Source organism: Lemur catta, chromosome 4, assembly GCF_020740605.2.
Source record: "Lemur catta isolate mLemCat1 chromosome 4, mLemCat1.pri, whole genome shotgun sequence".
Classification (NCBI taxonomy): domain Eukaryota; kingdom Metazoa; phylum Chordata; class Mammalia; order Primates; family Lemuridae; genus Lemur; species Lemur catta.
Genome location: NC_059131.1, coordinates 71,312,109 through 71,329,753, shown reverse-complemented (window position 1 = coordinate 71,329,753; position 17,645 = coordinate 71,312,109). Strand labels below are relative to the sequence as shown.

The following is a 17,645-nucleotide window of genomic DNA, read 5'->3' as shown; positions in this document are numbered from 1 at the left end:
CAGGCAGCTCCTGGGGAGGCAGAGGCTGGACAGGGTGACCTTCCTGCCCTGGGCACCCACTCCCTGGTGCCAGGCATGTTGCATGTTCCCTGACCTGGGTTCTGTCATCGGGAAGGGTGGCCCTGGGCAAGCAAGACCCTTCCCACTCGTGGCATTGGCCTCCCCATCCATGAACTAAGGAGGTCACACTAGATTGCCCCTCCTGTGGCCTAAGGTCAAGAGCATTCCTGCAGCCACAGCCCCAGAGGGCAGGGCGGGTTGCAGTGGCTCGGTCAAAGGCTGCCTGCAGCCCCGGTATCCGATATCCGGTATCCGATATCCGCTTGGCCAATAGTGGTCCTGCTTTCCCAGGGACAAGTGTGAAGCTGCTCTGAGAACAGGCTGCCTGTGGAGGGAGGGGAAGGAGAGTCTGGAAGGCTGCTGCTCCCATCTGGAGCCTGCAGGAAGGAGGCATTAGGCTGCAAGGTTTCTGTGACTTGCAGAACTTCTGTTTCCTGGAGCAGCCACCATCAGACCTGCTGGAGTTGGTTCCAATGCAGATGCTCGGGCTGAGATGGGCCCCTTCACTCCCCTTTCCCCCGGGAACCCCCAGCTATTCCCACCTATGAGTCTGCGTCCACCACCAGGGTAGACCAAATCAAACTTCCTGGTCGCTCCTTCACCCCGCTGGAGCGCAAATAACAGCCACAGGGCTCATCTCGACACCTGGGGTCCTGCGGCTTAGCTCAGGACACTGGAGTCACACTGCCCAGCTCCTCACCTGCTGACGGAACCTGGGGAAGTCACCTACCCTCCCTGAGCCTTGGACCCTCACGTGCACAAGGAGGAAGGCAACAGGCGGTGCCTGGAGGCTCAACTAGGAACGCAGGTTGAAGGCACAGGACGAGTGTCAGAGCTGCTGACATGTGAGCAGGAGGCCAAGGTTTGCTTTGGACCCGCTCTTCAGTGGGGCGGTGGCTCCAGGTCCACCTCCTTCGCTCCCCCACGGGCAGCCCCACCCACGAGCCTGCCTCCATCTCGCCTGCCCTTGCAAAGGTCCACGCCATGCACACCTCCAGTGGGGTAGATTCACATTGGTGTCTTTTTATTGGATTTTCCATGGGCTCCCTGGATGCCCTGAGTGGCCCATCCAGCTCCTGGCCTCTGCTCTCGGGGCTCTGGCTGGGCACTGCCACCCTGCACCATTCTTTCCCAAGCAGCTCGGGCTGCTTCCTTGAGACAAACCCAGTGTTCCCACTGCCTTCCTCTTTGTCTATGCCAGGCTGCCTGGCTGGGGCACGGCCCAGGTGTCCCAGTCAGTGGGCTGTCGCCCAGAGCCCCTGGCAGCACCTGCTCATCCCAGGCCATGGCAGACCCTGCACAGTGCAGCACGGTGGTGCGCGCTCTGCCCTACAGCTTGGTGTTGAGATGGAAGAAGTGGGGCGCAGCATAGGTTGTGACCGGTGGTGTGTGCCAGGCAGATGCAGCCGGGCAAAGTCTGTGGCGGAGGGCACTGTCGAAGGATGCAGGGGGCAGGTGCATCAGCCCAGTGGCCATGGGTGAGGGGCCTGTAGTGGCCAGGAAGTGGGCTGGGAAGGCTGGGATGACCAGGGGGCTGAAGGGGAGCGTGGCCTGGCCCTTTAAGGGGTCCGGGGTGCTGTCGAAGTTCAGCGGGCAGCGCAGCATGGTGCCCCTGTAGGCCTCAGGGGGGGCTGGGCCCAGCAGGCAGGAGACAGCCAGGCCGGGCCCTGTGGGTTTGGCCCCACACTCCTTGGCATCCACCTCCTTAAGAAAGGGAGACACTGCCCGCAGTTTTTTGCCACTGTGGGCAAAGCCCTCTTCCTCCAGGCTGCGCTTGCTGCAGAGGCCTGGGCTGCTGGGGAAGGCGGGCGGGGGCACGGGGCTCTTGGCTGGGGCTTTGGCCATGGGGGACACCCAGCAGGCTTTGGGCTTGGGGTAGAGGCTGCCCTTCCTGGAGCCGCCTTTGTGGAATGCAGAGGGGCGGTTGGCATCCCCGCCCCACACCAGCTGGGGCTCTTTGACGGACAGTCCCTCCTCTTTGCTGGGAGGCCCCAAGAGCACCCCATCTTTAAAGCTGGAGAAGAAGTCCCGGGGGTGCTGGCTGACAGGCTTCAGCACCTCGGTGGGGTAGGCGTGGAAACAGCCTGTGAAGATGGGGGCCGAGGGGCAGGGGCCCGCCTGAGCCTCCTCCCTGAGGCTGCTGCCAGGGGCCTGCAACCCCTCCTGAGGGGTCAGCCGGTGCCTGGAATTCTCAGCCAGCCTTCCTGGGCTCTGGGGACTCTCTGGGGGACGAACAGCTGGGGACGCCTGGGGCTCCCTGTCGGGGCCACCCGCCCCATGGCGACAGCCTTCTTCCTGGCACTGCAAGGCCTCTGCCTTGCTCACCTGGGCCAGGAGCTTCTTTTTGGCCAGTGGTGACATGATGCCATGTGTCCCTTTACAGTAGAAGCTGGACAGGAGCCGCTTATAGGCCTCAGGGCAGCTGTTGGCACCCGCGAAGGGCAGAGAGGGCCCAGAAGTCGGGCCCAGCCGTTCTGTGCTGTCCCTGGGGGGCTCCTGGCTGGGCAGTGGTGCTGGGTCCATGACATCTGTTTTGGTCTTTCCTGGCATCATCTAGAATGAGAAAAGGCCACGCCTCAGGCCTGGGTGTGAGCCATGCATCCTGACCTGGGCACTGGAGACAGTAGGGTCTTGGGAGTGCCCAGGGCCCCTGCTATCCCTTGTAGTGCTCCTGTGCAAAACCTTCAAAAGGTGCCCTGTCCTGAGTGGACACTGTCTGGCATCAGGACATGGGGCCTAGTGGGCTCCAGCCCACACCCCACTTGCATAACCGTTTGCAGAGAACCTGGAACCCCTGCAGGTCCTGCCCTCGGAGCAGGTTCGGGGTGTCTAAGCAGGGAGCCCTGCAGCCACAGCGAGGGCAGGCACTCACCTGGTCCACCCGCCGCTCCTCCTTGGTCTTCTTTGGCTTCTCAGTGGCCCCGTCATCTGCCCGCTGCTCCTTGGCCATCTTGTATTGTTTCCTGGGCTTGGCGGGGGGCAGCGGCTTGTCATCCTCCCCTTTCAGGTGCCGCACATATGGGAGGACCAGCCTGGGGAGGAGCAGGGCAGGCAGGTCGCCAGGGGGCCAGGCCCACCCCGACCGCAGGCCTCCTCTACGCCCCTCTGGGTCCCCCTCCCTCCCTGACCGCATACAGCACTGCCCCGCTGCCCGGGGCTGGGGCTGGGGCGGACACATCCTGCTCCTCCTCTGCATCCCCTCACTGGGCCAAGGCCAGAAAGGCAAGGCCCAGGTGTCCTGTCCCCGGGGCTTGCGGTGGCCACCTGGCTATACCTCTCATAGTGGCGGCGCGTGCAGGTGGCCGCACTGGTGCTGCCGGGGCTGCCCCCCAGCTCGTCGTACACGTTCTTCCAGAGGCGGCGGCCGGTCACCTGCAAGGGCACCATGTGAGGGCGCGGCGGGCGGGCGCCCCCTGGCGGCGGGGTCCTCATAGCTCTGGGTTCGCCTCGCAGGGACCAGACAAGAACTGCGTTTTGCAGCTGCCTCTCCGGCAGCGGCAGCGGCCTGGAGGTTGGAGGGGGCTGCCGGGCGACCAGCCAGTTCTGCTCTCCCCGGGACTACCCGACTGCCAGCCCAAGCAGCTTTCCGAGCACCGGGCGGGCAGAACAGATGGGAAGGGAGGAAAACCTCCTTTGAGCAGCACAGGACCGGGGAGGCAGGCCCCTCCTCCTCCCCGCTGCAGGCAGGGGCAAGAAGGGGATCTGCCTCTCCCTTCTGTCTGGAGGCAAGGACAGCTCGGTGGGCTCGCCCTGGGGTGCTGCAGGGAGGTGCCTTCCTTACCAGCTCATAGGCCCCCAGCTTCTCCACTGCCTTGTAGATCTTCCACAGGTTAACTGGAGGAGAGAGGGGCAGGCCTGCTGTCAGTCTGTGGCTCTGGCGGGCAGGAGCAGACAGCATACACCCACGCAGGGCCACTGCAACGGATGGGCAGGCCAGGCCTGGTGCACCGGTGGCCCAGCGGCCAGTGAGGATGGAATCCAGCTCCACCCATCCCCGAGCATGGAGGGGGCATCCTATTCGCAACCCTGGTAGGCTGGCAGCATCCAGGGTCGCCCAGAGTGGAGGTGCCTGCCCAATGCCCTGCCTGGGTGGGGTCCCCTACCAGGCCCCCCTCCCTGCCTGCACCCCAGGGACGCACTCTGCTTGAAGCCGAGATGGGGCACCCTCTCGATGGGCGTGTGTCGCTCCTTCATGAACTTGTAGAGGCTGACCAGGAAGGCCTGCTCCTCCTCCCGCTCCTGCTCCTCCTCCCGCTCCCCGCCTGCCTCGGGGGAGTCCTGGGAAAAGAATGGGAGGCATTGGGATGGGCCCCAGTTGGTGGGTGGCTGGGGACAAGCGGAAACCACCAGCTGTGGAGAGGGAAAAGGTGCCTGCCCCAACCCCAGGCTCCCCAAGAGCACCCAGCCCACTGCTCTGGGCTGGAGTGACTTCCTGGGTCCGACAGGGCACAGGTGTCAGCTCTTGGTGCCCCGGCCCAACGACGGGGGCTGGAGTCCAGGACCTCCCCAGAGGCCTGGCAGCCCAGAGCAGGTGGCGCCAGAGACGGCCACAGGAACGGTCCCCAGCCTTCTCCAGGCCAGGATCACTTCTTCACCTTGCTCTTAATTTTGTTACATCTGTGTCTTAGCTCCTCTGCCAGACTGTGAACTTCTGCAGGGCAGAGTCTGTGTCCCCAGGGCCCCTGGGATGAAAGCTGAAAGAATGAAGCTGTCTAGCACTGTGGGGCTGCTCTGCCAGGCCTGCGTCCACTGAGCCTCTGCCCTGGTGGCTGCCTGTCTGATCCACCAGCCTGCCGTACTGAATTTACGGAGTACAAGCTCTGGGTGTCTACTGGCATGTTGCTGTCAGGTACACAGGACTTTTGGTTGCCAGTCCCAGAGGGGCAATTCCTGCTGAAGCTTCATCAGGCAGGTGGCTCGGGGTGGTGGCGTATGGTTGAGCTGGGCTGAGGGCCCAAGGCCCATGTCCTGGCCCAAGGTAGGCTCCTGCTTGGAGAATGCCCAGCTCCCAGAAGGACATAGACCATCTGGGCCTAGAACAGTGCAGAGAGCCATGTGTTCCAAAAATATTTGACTCAAGTTTATTTCAGTGTTTTTACCTTTTTTTAATTGTAAATGTCTTCTACAATATTTCAGCATTTTTAAGGTACTAAAACCCTCTGATAATAAATGACACACAAACCCATGTGTTACCTATGAAGTTGTAACATGCCAGAGACCCGGGGGCTGCAGTGTGCAGACCTCAGAAGGCGGGCTCTCAGGGCTGCTCTCGGAGTCTGCCCTTCTAGTCCTTTCCACTGAGTCCCAGGCAAGTGGTCAAAGACTATTACCATTTGCAACCACTTTTCTACATGAATCAGGGTATTTTCTCCAGTCTGCGCCACCAAAGCAAATGGAAGCTGAGGCTGACTGTGCTCCAAAGATGCCACCCGCAGCCCCCGTTTCCAGTTCTGCGCTCATCAAAATAGCCTTGCTGAGCTCACCGAGCGACTCTGTGCGTCCACATTACAAATGTGGAGGGATGGATGTACGTGTAGTTTTACATCATAGAATCGTGCTTTTGTCTGTTTTATGGATCAAGGTGCCAGGTCATCTTCATCTGAAAAAAGGGCTCTGCTACAAAAACTGTGGGTGAAGGGTGAGTCCCCCCAACCTGCCTGGCAGGTGGGGTATAGGGACCGTTTCCCTCCTGAGAGCTTGGGGGGTGGGTCTCCAGGTTTACCCGGAGTCTGAGCACAGGTGAGGGTGGCAGGGAAGAGCCCCCGCGGGAGTCAGCAACTCACCTCCAGCTGGATGGGGCTCTGGCTCCTGCTCTGCTCACCATCGGGTTTAGGGGACGTGGGTGGGTCTAGGGGGTCACCCTCCTCTGACTGTTTCCTTTTCCCTTTGACAGGGGGTGCTGCAAGGAGAGAGGGAAGAGGAGAGAAGGGGAGGGGAGGGAGAAAGAGCACATGAGATACAGGTAGGGAGGAACAGGTGACCAGGGAGAGGTCTCCCACCCTCAACTGGAATTGGCCAGGGGAAAGGGGTACGTCCCTGTCTGCACGCAGGCTGTCCCTACACACACACACACACACACACACACACACACACACACACACACACACACACACACACACACACACGGGCTCCCATGACTGCCCCTGCTGACCCTCCTCTCCCCTCACCCCAACCCAGCCCCGCCTGCTCCACACCTGCTTCTTTTCTCTCCTCTACTCCAGCCATCTCCCCATGTCTTTAAAGGACACCCTAAACCGCCTTGGGGCCAGGCAAAGGGGGCAGGCTTGGGCCGTGGTGCTTGGGGCAACCCTGTCTCCAGAGCCTGCCCCACGTTCAGGCGCGGAGTTTCACAGCAGCTCAGCCTCACCCGGGCAGCTGCTGAGGCTCCCGTCTGTGGGCCCCCAAAGCACCATTGCCATGCTTGGACAGGATTTCCTCCAGGAATGATCAAGAAGACAGTACATGCCTGTTTGTGACACATCTGACTTTTCCCTGAGCAACTGCCTAATTCTGACTGCCCCTAATTAGGCCATAGGCTCCACTCACCTGCAAGGGTCCTGGTCACCCTTCAGGTCTCTGCTGGTAAGTCCCTTCCTCTGGGTGGCCTCTGCCATTCTTGTCACCCTCAGCTATTCACAGCCATCTGATTGAACTGCCTGTTGCCCATCTGGCCCTCTGATAGCTCAGTGAGGCCTCCCAGCACCCACACAGTAGGCGCCAGTAAGCTAGAATGAGTGAGGCTCACGACAGACCTACATGGAGGCAGGAGGAACCATGGGCTCTATTTTACTAAGAGCCCCTGTGTGCTGATGTTTGCAAAAATTCAACACCTCTGCCATTGCAAAAAACACAACCATTGGAAACTGCCTCAGGCCACGTGGCAGGTTGGCAGCGGATCCCACACCAGGAACCCACCTCTTTTGACAACCTTCCTTTCTGTTCTGTTTTCTTCTTGTTAATCTAATATGGACTGCGCCATACTCCTGGTTCACTCCAGCTCAGGAAGTTCTTATTGCTGGGAATCTGTGAGATTTCCCCTTTATCCCGGACAGAAAGACAATGTCCTTGGGAACAAACCCACACCAACATGACCCAGAGGCACGTGGTGTTAGATCTTTGGCCACTGAATGGTCTCCCCTTTGATAGTTGTTCAGGCGAGTGCTGCTAAGCCTGCAACTACTCTCTCGTGTTGTGTGGGTCCTCGGCTCTGTGTCCCTGGCTCTTTCACATACAGGCACACCTTGGAGATACTGTGGGTTCAGTTCCAGACAACCATGATAATGCGAGTATCACAATAAAGCTAGTCACACAATTTTTTGGCTTCCCAGTGCATATAAAAGCTATGTTTACACTGTACTATGGTCTATTAAGTGTACAACAGCATGTCTCCAAAAACAGCGTAATACCTTAATTTAAAAATACTTTATTGCTAAAAAATGCTAACGATCATCTGAGCCCTCAAGTTGTAATCTTATTGCTGATGGAGGGTCTCATGTCGATGTTGATGGCTGCCTGACTCATCAGGGTAGGGATTGCTGAAGGTTGGGGTGGCTGTGGCAATTGCTTAAAAAATAAGACGAAAACGAAGTTTGCTGCATTGATTGACTCTTCCTTTCACGAAAAATTTCTCTGAAACATAGGATGCTGTCTGATAGCGTTTCACCCACAGTAAACTTCTTCCAAAATTGGAGCCAATCCTCTCAAACCCTGCCACTGCTTTGTCAACTAAGTTTAGGTAATATTCTAAATCCTTGTTGTCATTTCAACAATGTTCACAGCATCTTCACCAGGAGTAGATTCCATCTCAAGAAACCACTCTTTGCTCATGCGTAAGAAGGGACTCCTCATCCTTTCAAGTTTTATCATGAGATTGCAGCAATTCAGGCTCCACTTCTAATTCTAGTTCTCTTGCTGTTTCCGCCTCATTTGCAGTGCCTTCCTCCACTGAAGTCTGGTTCACCTCAAAGTCACACATGAGGATTAGAATCAGTTTCCCTCAAACTCCTGTTAATATTGATATTTTGACCTCCTCCTATTAATCATGAATGTTCTTAATGGCATTTAGAATGATGAATCCTTTTCAGGTTTTCAGCTGACTTTGCCCAGATCCATCAGAGGAATCACTATCTATGGCAACTATAGCCTTACAAAATGTATTTCTTAAATAATAAGGCTTGAAAGTAGAAATTACTCCTTGATCCATGGGCTGCAGAATGGATGCTGTGTTAGGAGGCATGAAAACAACATTAATCTCCTTGTACATCTCCGTCAGAGCTCTTGAGTGACCAGGTGCATTGTCAACGAGAAGTAATATTTTGAAATGAATCTTTTTCTGATCAGTAGGTCTCAATAGTGGGCTTAAAATGTTCAGTAAACCATGGTATAAACAGATGTGCTGTCATCCAGGCTTTGTTTTTCCATTTATAGAGCATAGGTAGAATAGAACTAGCATAATTCTTAAGGGATTTAGGATTTTCGGAATGGTAAATGAACACCGGGTTCAACTTAAAGTCACCAGCTGCACTGGCCCTTAAAATCAGCCTATATTTGAAGCCAAGCATTGACTTCACTTTAGCCATTAAAGTCCTAGATGGCATCTTCTTCCAATATAAAGCTGCTTTGTCTATATTGACAATCTGTTGTTTAGTGTAGCCACATTCATCACTGATCTTTGCTAAATCTCCTGGATAACTTGCTGTAGCTTCTATATCAGCACTTGTTGCTTCACCTTGGTTTTTTTGTTTGTTTTTTGAGACAGTCTTACTCTGTCACCTGGGTAAAGTGCATTGGGTAGTCATTGTAGTTCACTGTAACCTCAAACTCCTGTGCTCAAGTGATCCTCCTGTCTCAGCCTCCTGAGTAGCTGGGACTACAGGCACAGGCCACCATGGCCAGCTAATTTTTCTATTTTTAGTAGAGATGGGGTCTCGCTCTTGCTCAGGCTGGTCTCAAACTTCTGAGCTCAAGTGATCCTCCTGCCTCAGCTTCTGAGAGTGCCAGCATTACAGGTACAAGTCACTGCCCCCGGCCTTCACCGCATACTTTTGGGTTACAGTATGAGGTGTAAAGTTCTTTCCTTCCTTAAATCTCATAACCAACATCTGCTAGCTTCCAACTTTTCTTCTGCAGCTTCCTCACCTCTCTCAGCCTTCACAGAACGAAGAGAGTTAGCCCCTTGCTCTGGATTAGGCTTTGGCTTAAGGCAATGTTGTGGCTGGTTTGATCTATCCATACCACTACAACTTTCCCCATGTCAGCAGTAAGACATCTCACTTTCTTTTCACTCAGGTGTTCACTAAAGTAGCACTTTCTTATTTCCTTGAAGCGCTTTCCTTTGCATTCAGAACTTGGCAAACTGGCCAAGAGGCCCAGCTTTCAGCCCTTCTCAGCTTTCAACATTCCTTCCACTAAGCTTTGTCACTTTTAGCTTTTGGTTTAGTGTGAGAGATGTGCGACTCTACCTTTCATTTGAACATTTAGAGGCCATTGTAGTTATTAATTGGCCTAATTTCTTTTTTTTTTTTTTTTTTTGAGACAGAGTCTCGCTCTGTTGCCCGGGCTAGAGTGAGTGCCATGGCATCAGCCTGGCTCACAGCAACCTCAGACTCCTGGGCTTAAGCGATCCTACTGCCTCAGCCTCCCGAGTAGCTGGGACTACAGGCATGAGCCACCATGCCCGGCTAATTTTTTGTATATATATTTTTAGTTGGCCAGATAATTTCTTTCTATTTTTAGTAGAGACGGGGTCTCACTCTTGCTCAGGCTGGTCTCGAACTCCTGACCTCGAGCGATCCACCCGCCTCGGCCTCCCAGAGCTAGGATTACAGGCGTGAGCCACCGCGCCCGGCCAATTGGCCTAATTTCAATATTATTGTGTGACAGGGAATAGGGAGGCCTGGGACAGGGGGGAACGGCCAGCCAGTGGGGCCCTCAGAACACACACGATGTCGATCAATCAAGTTTGCTGTCTTATTTGGGTGTGGTTCATGGCGCCCGAAACCAATTACAATAGTATGATCAAAGGTCACTGATCACAGATCACCATAACAGATATAATAATAATGGAAAAATGTGAAATATTTCAAGAATTACCAAAATATGACACAGACAGGAAGTGAGCACATGCTGTTGGGAAAATGGCGCAGACTCGCTCAACACAGTGTTGCCGCAAACCTTCAATTTGCAAAAAAACCAAAGCACAATAAAGCCAGATATCCCTGTATGTTCTCTCATTTAGTCCCACGAGGGATCCTGTTTTAAAGACGGGGAAACTGAAGCCAGAAAGTTGCTGGCCTCCCTGGGTGACCAGGATTCAAAACAGTCTGCCTGACCAGCGGCTGCAGTGCTTATTATCCACATTTGCAAAGCCTTGATGAAGAATCCAAAGAAGCCAGCTCGTCTCCTTCCCTCCTGCCGGCTGCACTCTGCCTGCACACCCTCCCCCTCCCTCAACTCCTGCTGCTCAGGGCCTCAGCATCAAAGGACTGCATTTGTCTGAGTGTGACCAGGGCTTCTCGCTGGAGCCCTCCTGCAAACTTGCTCAGCAGGACCCATTAGCATCACCTGGACAAGCATTTTAAAGACACTGATGCCTGGGCCCCACCCAGAGTCTGATTTAAGGTCCTGCATGGGACATCATCAGAGTTTAAAGCTCCCCAGGGGATCCCAGCGGCCAGCCAGGCCGAGAACCATGGGGCCAGAGGATCCCTAGTCCCTTCTGCTTGGTTCCAGAGTTTGCAAGCTCTGCCTGGGCCACACTTGGGAAAATCTCCTGGAGTTGGGTACTTGGGTTACCAGGAAAGGAGGTCAACAATCCAAGCCCGTTTAACCCCAGATGGCAAAGGGATTAGAGCTGTCACCTTAAGCCACAAAGGGAAACACTCTTTATCTCTGTGTCCAGCTGAGTCCCCAAATGAACTTGGCCTCCATTCTCACCCAGCCAGGGCTACCTCTCTGCCTGGCGGGGCCTTCTGGGCTGCAAGCCTTTGGGCTCCTGCTTCTGCAGCCTTAGCTGGGTGAGAGGGAGGGTCCTCTCCCTCTTTCTCTGGGGCCTTTGTCCTGTTGCTGGCTGCCCTAATCCCTCCCTTTCCATGACCATTATCCCAATAGATCAGGGTTCTATTAAATCTTCATTTGCAAAAAGGGTTCTACAATGAAAAGTAGGTTTGAAACCCACTGCCATAGACGTTGGGCACGTTGTCCTGTCTCCCAGCTCTCGCACCTCCCAATGCACAGCAGGGCTGGGCCCCCTCCCAGTGCTGCAGCACAGGGAAGGGGCTTATGAAGCGGGAGGCCCAGTCTCCCGGCTCCCCCCACTCAGAGGCAGGAGAACCCCGCTGGCCTCTGTGTGACTGCTGCAGCGGCAGCACTGAGTTCCTCACTCTGAGCTTGCGCGTGTAGGTCCGTCCCTCCCTGCACAACACTGTGGATGTCCCATTTGTAACCAGGGAGGTATATCCAATGAAAGAAAGAAAACTGCTCTCCACAAGAATGTCATTCAGACATGACTTTTTCCATTCAGGAAACAATAATGATGATAATGGTGATGACTGTTCCACTGTTTACTTTTTACACATCTGGAATCTATTCTGGTATAAGGTATGAGATAGGGATCTTAACCACCTTTTTCCCCCATTGGTTAGGTGGTCCCTGTATTGACTGAGCGACTCCATCCCCCAATGACTTGAAATGTTACTTTCCCCACAATCTCAGTGCTTACAAGGAACACATCTGGGACTATTTCTGGACTTTCTATTCTGTTTCATCCACTGTGGAATGCTGGGACCTGTGCACACTGTTTTAATTTTTTTTTTTTTTGAGACAGAGTCTCACTCTGTTGCCCAGGCTAAAGTGCTGTGGCGTCAGCCTAGCTCACAGCAACCTCAAATTCCTGGGCTCAAGCGATCCTCCTGCCTCAGCCTCCCGAGTAGCTGGGACTACAGGCATGCGCCACCATGGCTAATTTTTTCTATATATATATTTTTAACTGTTCATATAATTTCTTTCTATTTTTAGTAGAGACAGGGTCTCGCTCTTGCTCAGGCTGGTCTCGAACTCCTGAGCTCAAACAATCCGCCAGCCTCGGCCTCCCAGAGTGTTAGGATTACAGGCGTGAGCCACCGCGCCCGGCCTCTGTTTTAATTTTTGTAGCTTTGTAAAACAAGTTACTATCCAGAGGGCAAGCCACCCAATAGTACCCTTCTTTTTAAAATATTCCCTCTGAACTTTAGGATATTTTTGTCACATTCTCTTAAAAAAAAATACAACCACTAGGGTTTTGATTGCATTTAAGTTTAGAAACCACTTTGAGGAGGAATAACACCTTTATGATATTGCATCTTTCTTTCAGGACGTGTCTCCAATGACTCAGGTTCCCCTACGCAGTCCTCAGAAGTTCCTTCTTAAAGCTCTGTGCCTTTCCTGTTGACGTTATTTCTAGTTTGTTTCTCGAGTTTTGTGTAGTTAGATAATAGTGTTAGAAAAGCCCTGATAATAGTAAGACTTCACGAGCCCCCTCTGATTTCCTCATTTCATTGCTGGGAAGAGGACCAAGGGAGGCTAGGTGGCTCTACCAGAAGATGAGCCTGGGGCCTCAGTGACCAGTGTCTCACTGGGCACGAGTGGGTGTGGCAGGGTGCTAGGCTAGAGGCTTGCCGAAGGCCCTTCCTGTGTATGAGCCTGATTTCTGTTCAACTCCATGCTTGTGTCTAGTCAAGTTCAGCTCCCAGATCCTAAAACTACAGCAATAAAGAGGTTAGTTTCAGTTCCTCATTCCAACAGAAGATGCTCCGGCAGGTCTACACATTCTCAAGTCATTCCCTACTTCCCTCTCTACATGATTCACTTCGCCAACTCCAAGCAGTGCTGTGGCCAGCCTAGGACCAGGCATCTTGTACACTGCCTTATTAAATCTTCCCAGCCACCCAGAGGGTTTTATTTCCCCCTTTTAATAGATGTAATACCTGAGGCTCAGAGAAGTTCAGTAACTCACCTGAGGTCACACAGCTTACCAGTAGCAGAGATAAGATTCAGAACCACAGCAGTCTCACTGCTCTAAAACCCTGAACCCTGAGATCTAGAGTTTTATTCTTTTTTTTTTTTTTTTTTTTTTTGAGACGAGGTCTTGCTATGTTACCCAGGCTTGACTCAAACTCCTGGGCTCAATCCCTCCTCCCACCTCAGCCTCCCAAATAGATGGGATCACAGGCACATACCACTGCACCCAGCTTAGAGGTTTTTTTTTTTTTAAGTGGGAACAGGAACACCCCAAGTTCCTTATCTGTGCTCAAAGGGTGCAAACTTGCTTGCTTTCCCTCAGTGACTCTGCAGGCTCCCAGCACATCACCCCTGTTACTCTGCTAACATGAGCTGGTCTCCATTGACTACTAAAGCAGCCATGCCCTGAGATGGGAGGGGCCCGTCAAAACGCCACACCTTCAGAAAGGTGCGCAGCTCGGGCAGGGGGTGGGGGTGGGGCAGGGGCAGTGGGAGGCAGGGCTTCTACAGCCCTCACCAGTAAATCAACTTCCCTGGCCTCGAGGCCCCATCACCTTTGAATAAGGGGTGTTATCTCCATAATCTTGAGGAAGGAGATTATAACTCCTAAATTATAACTATAAGGAGGTATCAAAACTGTTGACACCTATCGAGATTCCTTTAAGAAGCTGCGACCTGTGACCTGGAGAGAGTAGGGGCCAGCTCCTAGCCAGGGAGCAGCCTACCTGGGGAAGGGGTAGGGGGAGTAGTGCAAAGGTGGAAGGGGAAGGTGCTGCGTCTGGGGAGCCCAGCGGAGGAAGAGTCACTGAAGACAAACTGCAGATGTCTCACCCAGCCTTGGGTGGCGGGAAGTCCAGGGGCCCCTGTGAACCTGCCCCTCTGCCCTGCCAGACAGTGGGCTGACATCAGATGAGAGTGGGGCAAGAGCAGAGATGGGGCAGGGGGCGCTGGCACCACAAAGATGCATCTTTTACCAAGTCAGTCGCCGCTTCTGCACCACAGTTTCCCCATCTAGCGTGCTACACTCCACAGGCGCAATGTTCTAAGCAGAAGAAAGCCAGAAATGAGGCTTCCCCAACAAACCACAGCTGAGCTTGGCAAGATCTGAAGCCTGCCTGTCCTGTTCACTCCCCCAGGGTACCTCACTCCCCCACCAGCAGGTGCTCTGGAAACATCAGCCCCGTGGAAGCAGGATGAGCACACTTGATCCTATATGCCCCTAATGCTCAGAGAGGGGCTGTGACTATTCTAAGGCCACACAGCCCTAGCGTTTACTGGGCCTGCTGGGGTTCACACCCTCCCCCTTCTCTGGCCCTCCCCAGTCACCCTCCCTGTGATGGGAAGGAAGTGACACTTCCTTTCATGAAAAGTTACTGACTGGGAACACTGCGTCAATTACCACAATAATGGTAACAGCAGCCTCAATAACAACCAGCAGACACTGCCCCACCCCCTCGCCTGAGGTTGTTGGCTTAAGTTTCTCCGAGCTTGAGCTGGAGCAGAAACAAAGACAGTCTTTGAAGCAGCCAGTCCACTCCGTGGCCCAGAGCTGGCTGCCTGGTGAAGTCTGCGTGGAGCTTGCTCCAGTGGGTTGTTTGAGGAGGAGGGACCTGCCAAGGGCTGCGCTGGAGCCAGCAATGAGGACAGAGGAGCTGGACATGGGACCCTCTCCCCACCGGGGTGCAGAGTGCAGCTCACACGACAGCCCAGCCTCAGCACGTCAGCTGCGGGAGGGAGAGTGGGGTAGATCTTGGAGCAACTCTGGCCAAGATAAGGGCCTTGAAAGGGCACAGAAAGGGAGGGGGGTTCGGGGAGCACCAAATGTGAGACTACCAACTCCCAAGCCCCCCTGGGGCTCCCTGTCCCTCTTTACCCAGCTCTGGGATGCCCTAAAATATCCTATGCCGGGATGGGGTTGAAACCTCCCCTCCCCCTGCACGTCGCTCCCTACCAACTCTGGGTAATATTTGATAACAGTAATTCCCTCTGTGATTGTTTCCTATATTCCCATTCCACCTCTGGAGAAACAAGGCCCAGAGATATTAAAAGACTTGTCCAAGATGTCACCCAACATCAGAGACAGATTCTCCGAGGTTCATTCTATCTCCGCCATGCCAAGTTTTAGGCCCCAGGTGGGTCCCGGGGCCCAGAATGGACTCTGGAACTCTGTTCTGGTGGCTGGGAGCCGCCACCCACCCCTCCTCTATCTTAGCGTCGTCTGCCGGCACAGACCCCGACGCTGCGTCGGTTCCCAACAGTGAGGCTTGGGGGGGGGGGGGCGGGCAAGAGGCACCTGTTACCCTTCCCTAAGCCCTGGCAGGACCCCTTCCCGCCAGCCCGAGACTCCCCGAACAAAGGGACGCTGGGCCCGGCCAGTGCAGTGCCGCGGGACCATCCGAGCCTTCGGGGGTCCTGCGCCCGGCAAGCCCCACTGCACCTGCGGGGCGTGGAGCGTGGCGCGACCGCAGCCTGGCGGCGACCCCTGAACACTGCGGAGGGACCGACACGCGGCGCCCGGGTTGCGCCCGGCGCTCAGGCTGAGCGCGAAGCCGAACCCCCCCTCCTCCTCGCACACTCGCAGCCTGCGCCTCTGCGCTATCTTCCCCCTCCACTCCCCGGCCGCCACCCTGTCCCTCCTGGAAACCCTGGGGGAAAGAAGAGGACAGACAAAAGAAAAAAGAGGAGGGCAAAGAGGGAAGCTACCTCTTTCCTGCCGGGAGCTGGGGAGGGTGGACAGGAGACAAGAAGGGAGAGACCAGAGAAGAAACGAGAAAAGGGAAAAGAAAAGTACGGGCGAGAAGCTGGTAACCGCCGAACGATCGGCACACCCCTCGGCTGAAAGAGGAACAGTCGATTCTTCAAAGCGCATTGAGCAAGTTCTTCAAAACCCGCGCGGTCCCTTTCAGGAAACGGCGGCCGCAGTGGAAAGCGCCCGCGCGCCCACCGGCCCGGCGCCTCTTCTCGACGGCGCCGGCGGCTTCTGAGAACCCACCGGGATGTCACGGGGGGCGGGGGCGGGGGCCGGGAGGCAGAGAAGCTGCTGCTGACAGCTGTCACAACAAATTAGCTGAGACCAGCTCGAGATTGAAACCGCAACAGGAAGTGGGATGACAGAATCGTACAGGGCTTGGTAAATTTCAGGCAAGAGACGGTGAAAAGAGTTTCGAGATAAATGCCCGGGAAGCCCCTGGCCGCCAAAACTTTTTATCTTTCCTTTTTTCGAAGAGCGCGCGCAGACACCCAGCCTCACCCCTCCCGCCCCGGGCGCGGGGCACTGGCGCCTTGGACCGGGCTCGCTCCCCCGCGCCCCCGCCCCGGAGACCACCCCAGGGCCCCCTCCGGCCCCCAAAGCCGCACCGACGGCCACGAGGGCTGGAGGAGACCCGGCGCCGACACCTGAGCCCTCCCACCGGGGCCGCCGAGCCCCGTTCCGGGCCGGGCCGCAGAGCGCTTACCCATGGCCCGGCGAGGTCCCGCGGCGCCCACCCCGAGACCCTCGGCCCACGCGACTCTCCGGACCCAGCGCTCTCGGCGCTACTGGCTCTCGGCGGCGCTCGCCGGCCGCCTCCCCGCAGCTCCGCCCCGCCCCGCTCCGCTCTGGGCTCCCATTGGTGGGCTCCGTTCTTTCGCCGGGGCTGGAGCCGCCCCCTGAGCCCGGGGATCACTGGGAGTTGTAGTGCGCCCCCCCTTCCTTGGCTTATAGACCCGGACACCTGGAATAGGTTCCTCACCTAGAGGGGCTGAGGCAGGACACCCATTGCTGCCTTGTGCCTCAGTTTCCCTAGAGGCAAAACTAGAGCCTGGAAAAAATCCTTGCTCTCAGCAGGGCACTGAGGGCTGGATGGGGTGAGCAAAGTGCTTCTGACTTTGACTTGAAAGTGGCCCTGGGCATTTCCCAACTCCCACCCAGCCCAATACAGAAGGAGAGAGTGTTAGCTAAACAAGAACCAAACTAGCAAGTCCTTGGCGTAGACTCTGTGGGGTCCCAAAAAGGCCTGGTATCCTAAGCCTGTAGGTTCTTGCAGGCAGAGAGAAGCAGCCACAAGCTGAGCAGTTCAAACAGGGGGCATGACCCCCAGCTGAGGGAGGTGGGGGTGAGGCTTCAGGTGAGTGGAGGCAGGAGGAGGTGCCCAGCCAGCCACAGTAGTAACTTGGACCTCCATGTGCAGGCCATTGACGGGGAAACCAAGGCTTGGGGTTTTAGCCTCAGCAAGTGTCTAGCTAGGACTTAAACCTTGTTCCTAGCACATAGAAGGTACACAGAAAGTCTTGTTGCTTAATTTTCTTGTTTTTTTGACACAAGGCCTTGCTCTGTCACCTGGGCTGGAGTGCAACGGCATTGTCATAGCTCACTCCAATCTCAGACACCTGGACTCAACCCTCCTGCCTCAGCCTTCCGTGTAGCTGGGACTACAGGCATGCACCACCCTACCCAGCTAATTTTTCTATTTTTTGTAGAGATGGGGTCTCGCTATGTTTCTCAGCCTGATCTTGAACTCCTGGGCTCAAGTGATTCTCCCACCTCGGCCTCCCAAATTACTAGGATTTACAGGCGTGAGCCACCGCACCCAGCCTTGTTGATTAATTTT

At 55.3% G+C, this 17,645-nt stretch overlaps 1 protein-coding gene across 2 annotated transcripts; it reads right to left on the bottom strand.

Moving 5' to 3' along the window:
- Positions 1-1,063: 1,063 nt before the first annotated feature.
- Positions 1,064-16,620, bottom strand: ARID5A (AT-rich interaction domain 5A). Of its 2 annotated transcripts, XM_045550141.1 has the most exons (7): positions 16,512-16,620; positions 5,844-5,959; positions 4,200-4,338; positions 3,842-3,894; positions 3,335-3,432; positions 2,933-3,092; positions 1,064-2,613 (listed from the first exon to the last, which is right to left on the bottom strand). In XM_045550141.1, exons 1-7 carry the CDS (start codon positions 16,513-16,515, stop codon positions 1,390-1,392), a joined length of 1,794 nt encoding a protein of 597 aa, XP_045406097.1. In that variant the 5' UTR covers positions 16,516-16,620; the 3' UTR covers positions 1,064-1,389. The 2 variants fall into 2 exon arrangements, with proteins under 2 accessions (XP_045406097.1, XP_045406098.1); XM_045550142.1 differs by lacking the exons at positions 4,200-4,338; positions 16,512-16,620 and having other exon boundaries at positions 5,844-5,862.
- Between the last annotated feature and the right edge of the window lie 1,025 nt (positions 16,621-17,645).